General features: G+C 31.4%; 1 protein-coding gene across 1 annotated transcript; it reads left to right on the top strand.

Moving 5' to 3' along the window:
* The first annotated feature begins 695 nt into the window (after positions 1-695).
* LOC120123071 (probable sodium/metabolite cotransporter BASS4, chloroplastic) lies at positions 696-3148 on the top strand. The gene is made up of 4 exons (XM_039142068.1): positions 696-1249; positions 1944-2057; positions 2307-2328; positions 2976-3148. The coding sequence occupies exons 1-4, from the start codon at positions 1133-1135 to the stop codon at positions 3146-3148; spliced, it is 426 nt and encodes a 141-aa protein (XP_038997999.1). The 5' UTR covers positions 696-1132.
* Positions 3149-8745: the final 5597 nt, after the last annotated feature.

The raw sequence follows: 8745 nt of genomic DNA, 5'->3' as shown, positions 1-8745 counted from the left end.
AACATATGTTTCCCCTAGTTTTATCACCTAAGGGAATAAAATTTTGCTCAATATATGGGCTAAAAGAAAACTTGAGTCAATCCTCACTATTTAGTAATAACGCCTCGAGAACTGATTATAGTAGGTGGATAAAAATATGCTCTTTTCGTTCCTGCTAATGACTGGTGATGATTCATGTTACTGAAAGGTGACTTGGACAGTTGAACCCAAAGAGAAATATGTGAATATGTTAAGTTTTTTCTTTTCCTATAATCGTGAAAATTTTCCTTGGCTTTAAAATTTGTTTTTCTAATGCCTTCTTTTTGTGAGATGATTACTTTCATTCTCCAAAATAACAAGAACTTGGTTGAGTTTGGGATGTTACAAGCAGCACTTACTAGTGGAGTGGCATTTGGACTTGCAAATCCTACCCTTGGCTGTCTTGCTGATAATTATCAATTGTCAAAATTTAGCAGATTTGGGATATTTTTTGTCTCAGGTAAGATTTTAGCATTGCTGCTTTCTATCTCGTGGTAATGATATTTTTTTATGATGCACATCTCTGATAAGCCATCAATTATGCAGGTTTGACCCTACGCAGTGATGCAATTGGTGCTGCTGCCAAAGCGTGGCCTGTAGGACTTTTTGGGCTAGTATGACCTCAAATTTCTTATGTGCCATTGCCATTGTTCATTTTGTAGGTTCATTTCTCATTTTGTGTTTCGCTTTTCTCTCTTTCACGTAATTATTATTATTATTAATATTATTATTTTGGGAGGTGCGGTGTGTTCTCTGCTATTATCTCTGTCAATTATACCAATTAAAGCAGATTTCTAATTTTTAATTTGAGTTACTACACCATCTACATAGTGTTCCAGATAAACGGAAATGTAGCCAAAAAATGAAAATCAATGGAAAGGATGGATTCCTTTTTCTGAGTGAGTGATAAAACTAAAGGGAAGTGAGAGTCGGAAGTCGGAGGGGAAACTCATTATCTACTTTAACCACTTAAAGCTGCTTTAGTTGAGAAAACGGCTTTTACTTGGAGCTTCCTCAGAGTTCTAGAATGGGCTAAAAAGTTGCACTTCTCTTTTGTTGGGAGGTGTACTTACTCAGGCATGCAGAGCTCTTTATTGTCTAAACCAATTCCTTGATGTCTTTGACTTTGTGTTTGAAGAAGGCCTTAATTTTTTATACGCAGCTTGCTGAGGGGAACACGGCAATTGCTCTTGCAATGACAGTGGTATCTAACATGCTGGGAATCTTGATTGTAAGTTGCGTATCAAAAAGTTGTATCATTGATTTCCTGTAGAATTTTAAACTTTACTACCAGAATTGATTGGATGTTTGATATAACCTTGCTCCCCATTTAAATCTTGATGGACTTTTTTCAGTGAATGATATGCCTGATTGTTAGTGTTATCCATGTCTCTATGGTATTTAATTGTTCTGCTCTATTGATGTTGATCATTGTTGTCTGATGTGTCCTTTCCATGCATAATTTGAATGCGTGAATTACCCTGATTATAAATATACATGTAGGTATATGTGTGTGTGTGTGTATATATAAATCTATATTAGTTATTAGGGAGAAATGGAAAAATGTAATGGCAAAGCAAATATATTTCTGGTTATATCAAGTGAATTTTGTAATGTCTAGAAGTATTATTACTTACCATCAGTTACATTCACGAGGATGTCTTTCATATTAGAACTAAACTATTGAGAGAAAAAAATATCAGTAAGATCTGGATTGACAAGGGTGCAAGGTGCACTTTAGACATTGTAGCCATTATATTGCTCAAGACGTAATATGCGAAAAAATATGCTCACTTAGCAAGGTGTGATATGTATATGCATGTTTTTAAAAATGACGACGATGATGATTTTTATGCTTTATTGTTGGTGTTAAGTATATGATAGATTTTATTGAAGCTTACTTTTATGGATTATATGATTTTCAGATTCCATTTTCCATCTCAAAATTCATAGCTGATGGAGTTGGTGTGCATGTACCTACTGCAGAGCTTCTTAGAAGTCTTCTTCTCACACTTTTGCTTCCTTTGATCTTGGGGAAAGTAATATTTCCATCGAGTATTTCCTGGAAAGAAGAAAATTCTTCTGGCATCACTACTTCCAAAAGAAGTTGCTTGGGTTTTTAAACTTCAGCAGCGTACAAAATGATCGTCTAGCAATGAACAAAAATGCTGTTTATTCAAGAATGGAGAAGTTAATGCTACAAAAACTGATCCTCCAAATTGTATTAGAATAACTTTTCTGTAGGCATTTATTGTTTTCTAACTGTAATATTTGCTGCCAAATTACAGGTTTTAAGAGAATCTTTCAGAGGTGAGCCTCTCTGGCATGGGATTTTTTCCCATTTTTCCTTGTAAGCAGGTTCTGCATAACATTTATGTTAAGGTATCCATGTCGATGCTAATGCACTAGCTTTGACACCTCCCTCGTATCATTATGTTTCAACTGCATGAAATAATAGGATGACTGATTGGCATAAATAGCTACCATAGAGATTCTCTTTTTGTTAAGTTGGCGATTATTGTCAGAACTTCTTGATACCTATAATTCTGGTATAAGTTCCTTATTTGTTATGCATCTTGTCCAAAATATAAAAATTGAAATGCTAAAGGTTAGGTTTTCAGAACCTTCAAGAATCAAATTCTGTCGACAAAAAAAAAAAGGAGTCCATCGCTACTTCAGAATCTATAGGATAAGTTTAAAGAAAGAATAGGGGTTATCAATCTTTAGGTTTCATAGTTTCACATTCCTAATCTCCAGTTTTTTTTTTTATTTTCTTCCAAGCATCAAAATCAATGTACTGTGCAGCAAAAACTACCATTGATCTCCTGTGGTTACTTTATCACTGGTTACCATACTATTATGGAGTTCTTGTTTCACATACTGCACCAACTAGGAAGTTCTCAATCATGTTATTTACTAATTCATAGACTGAAACATGAGTAAATGTGTTAATACAAGGCTGGCAAACTTCGTTGACCATAACCGTAAAGTTTTTCTGAATATCAGTGCAGTATTCCTCAGCTTAGTAAGGCCTGAAATTTCATTTTTCCAGTTCTATTTTACATATAATGTTCTAGTATCAATTAATTTTAACTTGCATTGTGATGAAACAATTTCTCTTTTCTCTTGAATTTTATATTGGCCGTTCGGAAGTTCTGTTAACATGCTTTTTCAAAACTCTAATTTTTGGTGAAGTGGAGACAAAATTGTGTATTGGGCATATCTTGACGGCTGAATATAGAGCTTGGGCTCAATCGGTAAATTATATGATTAATCAATTTTATTTCAGTTTTATTTAGGTTTTGTACACTTATTTTTATTAAATTTAAAAAACATAAAATTTAATCTTTTTTATTTTTTATTTAATAAATATGTGATCATTGAGAATAAAGTAATGTTAGACTTTTAACATATTATTGATGTGATACAGTAAATATATAAAATTAAAAAGAATAAATTACACAAATAATCACTAATATTTGAATAATTTTTTTTTTACTAAAATTATAAAAATAATAAATTAATCAAGATTATTTTGTAATATATGTCCAAAAATAATCCAAATCTATATGAAACCCTTGGGGCAGAAAAGAAAGCAGTCGAGGCATTTTCATTTACATAATTCGGTGTATGAAAACTAATTCAAAGTCATTTTAATTTTAATTTTCTATATATGCATCCGTAAATAGACCTTTGGTGCTGACCAGTCAATTTGCACTGACTGCTGGCAGGTGTTTGGCTTTACTCTAAAGAGGCACAATTGTTACCATTGTGGACTGGTGCATTTTTTTAGTTCTGCCGTGTGACGGTTAAAAAATGATTAAAAAATAGTATGATCGATTAAAATTTAGATCGATTATATTATATCATTCAATCGAAAATATTATCAAGTAAAATAATAAATTAGATAGTATTTATATAATTTAATAGGTAGCGTTTATATAATAAAATAGATTAATTACTAGAAACATTATCAAGCACAATAGTATATTAGGTAACGTTTATATAATGTAATAGGTAGCTCTTATATAATAAAATAAGTTAATTACAAGAAACGTTATCAAGCACAATAACATATTAGGTAGTGCTTATATAATGTAATATGTAACGCTTATATTGACATATTCTATCATAAAATCGGTATATTTATACCGATAACATTGTAAATTTATTTTAATAAAATATAATAATCATAATTTTTTATTTATAAAATTATAGATATGATATTTTAATAATAATATTGACATAGATAATATTAAATAAATTATTCTAATATTTTAAAAATAATATTATTATTTTGTTAATAAATAATATTATTTTATTGTATTTGATGTTTATAGTTATATTGTAATTATGAATATTTTCCATCACTTCATTATGATTATTTTTTAAATTATATTGTAATTATATATAATTTTTTTATTTTATTATTAGAAAGTTAATATCGAAATAGAAATATCGTGTCCTTTTTTCATTAGTTATATTGTGGCAACATACAAATTAAAAAATTAAAATTAATTTGTATAATTTGTGTTTACTAATTTTATTATTAAAAAGTTTATTTTTACCGGTTTTGTTATTGTTGGGCATAACAAAATCCATAAAAAATACCTAAAAATTATTATTTCTACCTAAAACATCAATATTTTTTAACATTTTCGGTAAAACCGATAAAAAAATAACAAAACTGGTAAAAAAAATAACAAAACCGGTAGCGCTTTACCTAATATATTGAAAGTATCGATCCTTTTATAAAAATGATCGATAATATAACCGGTAAAAAAAATAACAAAACCGGTAGCGCTTTACCTGATATATTGAAAGTATCGATCCTTTTATAAAAAGGATCGATACTTTACAATATAACATGTAAAAAAATAACAAAATCGGTAAAAAAATAACAAAACCGGTAGCGCTTTACCTGATATATTAAAAGTATCGATCCTTTTATAAAAAGGATTGATACTTTACAATATAACAGGTAAAAAAATAACAAAACCGGTAAAAAAAATAACAAAACCGATAGCGCTTTACCTGATATATTAAAGTATCGATCTTTTTATAAAAAGGATAGATACTTTACAATATAACAGGTAAAAAATGACAAAATCAGTTTTATTATGACAAAACCGATAAAATTTACCTAATATGTTGAAAGTATAGATACTTTTTGTAAAAAGAATCGATACTTTTTTTAAAGTTATGTAATTTATGTTTCAAAAATTTTTAATAGTGTTTCATGTTTTCCACCTACAATATTAATTTAATAATTTCATTTACACAAAAAATTATTTGATTTTTTTGATATTTTATAAAATATTATTTAGAATTTAAATTTAACAATATTAACCAAAGATAATAATAAATATGTAATATATATGTTTATTGTTTTTAATTTAATAATAATATACCATAACATAAAAAATAAATCATTAGACGCGTATAATTACTAAATTGATATATCTTAAAACTCACTCAAAAGATAACTTTAAATTAATGTTTTCCACAGTGAAATAAGTATGGACACTTTTATAAAAAGGATAGATACTTTACAATATAAGCGCTACCTATTACATCATATTTTTACCTATTATATTGTAAAGTATCGATCTTTTTTATAAAAAGGATCAATACTTTCAACATATCAGGTAACATTATGGAAAAAAAGGTGAAATTTACATGATATGTTAATTTACCTATTACATTATAATTATTGGTTTTGATATTTTTTGGGCCGATACTTGTAGAAAATGTATTGACACATATTTAGGTAGTTATTGTACATACCTAAATATGTACTACGAATTTAATGTTGTACCCACCCTTTAACTAACACTACCAATACCACATCCTATTGAAAGCAGCACGACTGAAACATGTTCAAAATAAACCTTTGCTTACATCTCCATCAACTCCGGGACCACTGAACTTGCACAACAAAATTTTTGCCATAGATCATACTGGTGTAGACAATGTTAAGCCAACCGAGGAATGCCATGAAGTACATAATGTTGATGAATCTGACAGATTGGTTGGTCAGCTCTTCTGTTCAAGTGATCAAGCTTGGTACTTTTACAAGAGATTCGCATGGGAACATGGGTTTAGAGCACGTAAGGGAACAACACGACTTGACGTGGAAGGGAATGTGAAGACACAAGAATTTTGTTGTTCCAAAGAAGGGTTTCGAGTATCAAAAGTCAATATTGTTGATCGTCAACGTGCTCATACGCCAGTCACAAGAACAGGATGTAAGGCTAGAGTCTTAGTTACAGCAACAAATACAAACGATCAGTGGGTTAAAAAGTCTGATCAGAAACATAATTATGCATTGTGCACACCTGCTATGACACCATTTATGCGTTCTAATAGAGCTGTAAGTAAGGATGATATCGATGAGGCAACAACATTGAAAGAGGTCGGTGTTGGCACGTCACAAGTAATGAACTATTTAACACAGCAGGCAGGGGGCTATCATAATGTTGGATTTACATATAAAGACCTCTACAATGCACTTCAAAGAGGTAAAGCAAAGGAAATCGTCGATGGGGATATGAATGCGCTTATTGCCTACTTTGATTATAAGAAACATGATGATCCCGAGTTTTTTATGACATACTCGGTAGACGAATCGGGGGCATTGTATAATCTTATTTGGTCAGATTCTACATCAAGATCGGATTACACATGCTTCGGTGATGTAATTGCGTTCGACACAACGTACACAGATAATTTATATGGTCGACCAATTATGCCTATTGTCGGTGTCAATCGTCACCATAACACAATTGTGTTTGCCATTGCCATAATCGCTGACGAGACGTCTCAATCTTTCGAGTGGGTGCTACAGAATTTTTTAGAAGCCATGATGAATAAATCACCTATTTAAGTTGTCACCGATGGGGATAGGGCAATGCAGAGGGCTATCAAATATGTTATCCCTTATGCTAAGCACAGATTATGTTCTTGGCATCTTTCTCGCAATGCACAAGCTAACATTGGTGACCCAAAGTTTACAGCAGCATTCTCAAAATGCATGGCTTCCTGGTGGACAACCGAGGAATTTGATATTCATTGGTGTTCAGTTGTTTCAGAATTCAACGTCCAAAAGAATCCATGGGTGATTGATAAGGGAAATACATGACACTTATGGGCACAAGCATATCTATCAAGTCATTTCTTTGCCAATATTCACTCAACATAAATGTGCGAGTCTATGAATGCTTCACTAGCGATTGCACTGAAACACAAGAAGACATATTTAGATGTTGTTCGTGCAATTAAAGATGGAATTAGTAGAATGTGTATGAACGAGTTAAAAGCGGATTAGTTAAGTTCCCATACGAAGCCCTTCCAGATTACAAAATTGGTCGACCTTGAAAGCCATGTCGCTGCGATTTTTACCCGCGAATGTTTTCGTGCGTTCCAAGATGAACTTATACGGGAGACATTGTACCAGATTGAGACAGAGATTAAGTCCTTATCAGATGAATGTCAACATTATATTTTGTCAAAGTACGCAGAAAAAAATAGGAAATTTGAAATTAGTTTTGATTCTCGTACGAAAACTCTAATTTGCTCCTGCAAAAAATTCGAGACCGTTTGACTTCCATGTCGCCATCAACTTCACATTTTGAAGCACTTGGATTACACATATTTGCCCGGGACTTTGATTCAAAGTAGGTGGACTAACGATGCGAAGGCTTCTGCACTAAGTTATGTTGACATGAATATGTCTCCAGAAGTGATGCAAATGGCAAGGTTCGCTGCTCTACGTTCAACGTCAAGTAGGTTATGCTACATTGCATCAAAGATAGACGAGTCTTTCAAAACCGCAAGAGATGAGATGAAAAAACTAATAGAAGAATTAGAAAACTCATTTGGTTTGAATGATTCAGTCAACCAGAGCATTGTAGTAAACAACGTTCGTGACCCTCAACGAAAACAACGTAAGCGAAAAGAAGTACCGAAGAACAAGGTCGAGAAGAAAATTAGACGATGTGGGTACTGCAACGGTGAGGGACATAACAAACTAACATGTCCTCAAGTCAAGCTCAGTTTGAGTACAAGCACACAACCTATATCAACTGATTTTTTCGAAGACGGAATGGAATAACAACGATCTCCATATATCGTAAGTATCAACATGACTTCTATTGTGTATAAGAAACATGTACATATAAATATTGAATGAAGGAAGAAAAACCGCGTTACTTAAAAGTATGGACACAATATTAAAAAGTGTCGATATAGGTTATAGACCTATTCTCTCATAAAACGGTATATTTATACCGGTTATATTACAAAATTACCTATTACATTATAATTATGGGTTCCGATGTTTTTTCAATCGACACTTTTTGAAAAGGTATCGACACTTTTTTCATCCATTCTGGACATAAAGTAGCGACACAATATTAAAAGTGTCGATATAGGTTGTAGACCTATTCTCTCATAAAACCGGTATATATATACCGGTTATATTACAAAATTACCTATTACATTATAATTATGGGTTCCGATGTTTTTTTAATCGACACTTTTTGAAAAGGTATCGACACTTTATGTTGATATTTTTTGGGGTATATTGAAAATTTACCCATTACAATATAATTATCGGTTTCGATGTTTTTGGGGTCGTTACTTTTTATATATTGATCGACACTTTATGGGAGACTTTAAGTTTGGATACATTATATAAAACGATTATAAATATACTAATATTTCTAA

The sequence above is a fragment of the Hibiscus syriacus genome, unplaced genomic scaffold, assembly GCF_006381635.1.
Source record: "Hibiscus syriacus cultivar Baekdansim isolate YM2019G1 unplaced genomic scaffold, ASM638163v2 tig00110388_pilon, whole genome shotgun sequence".
Lineage (NCBI taxonomy): Eukaryota > Viridiplantae > Streptophyta > Magnoliopsida > Malvales > Malvaceae > Hibiscus > Hibiscus syriacus.
The sequence above is the reverse complement of the archived record's forward strand: the minus strand, read 5'-3'. Positions and strand labels throughout refer to the sequence as shown.

Bases quoted from the DNA above. Each gene is read 5' to 3' on its own strand.
- LOC120123071 (XM_039142068.1), top strand. From the start codon at position 1,133: ATGTCTTTGACTTTGTGTTTGAAGAAGGCCTTAATTTTTTATACGCAG. The intron at 2,058-2,306 runs GTAATATTTCCA...GCCAAATTACAG, and splicing joins TTCCTTTGATCTTGGGGAAA to GTTTTAAGAGAATCTTTCAG. The intron at 2,329-2,975 runs GTGAGCCTCTCT...GTGTTAATACAA, and splicing joins TTTAAGAGAATCTTTCAGAG to GGCTGGCAAACTTCGTTGAC.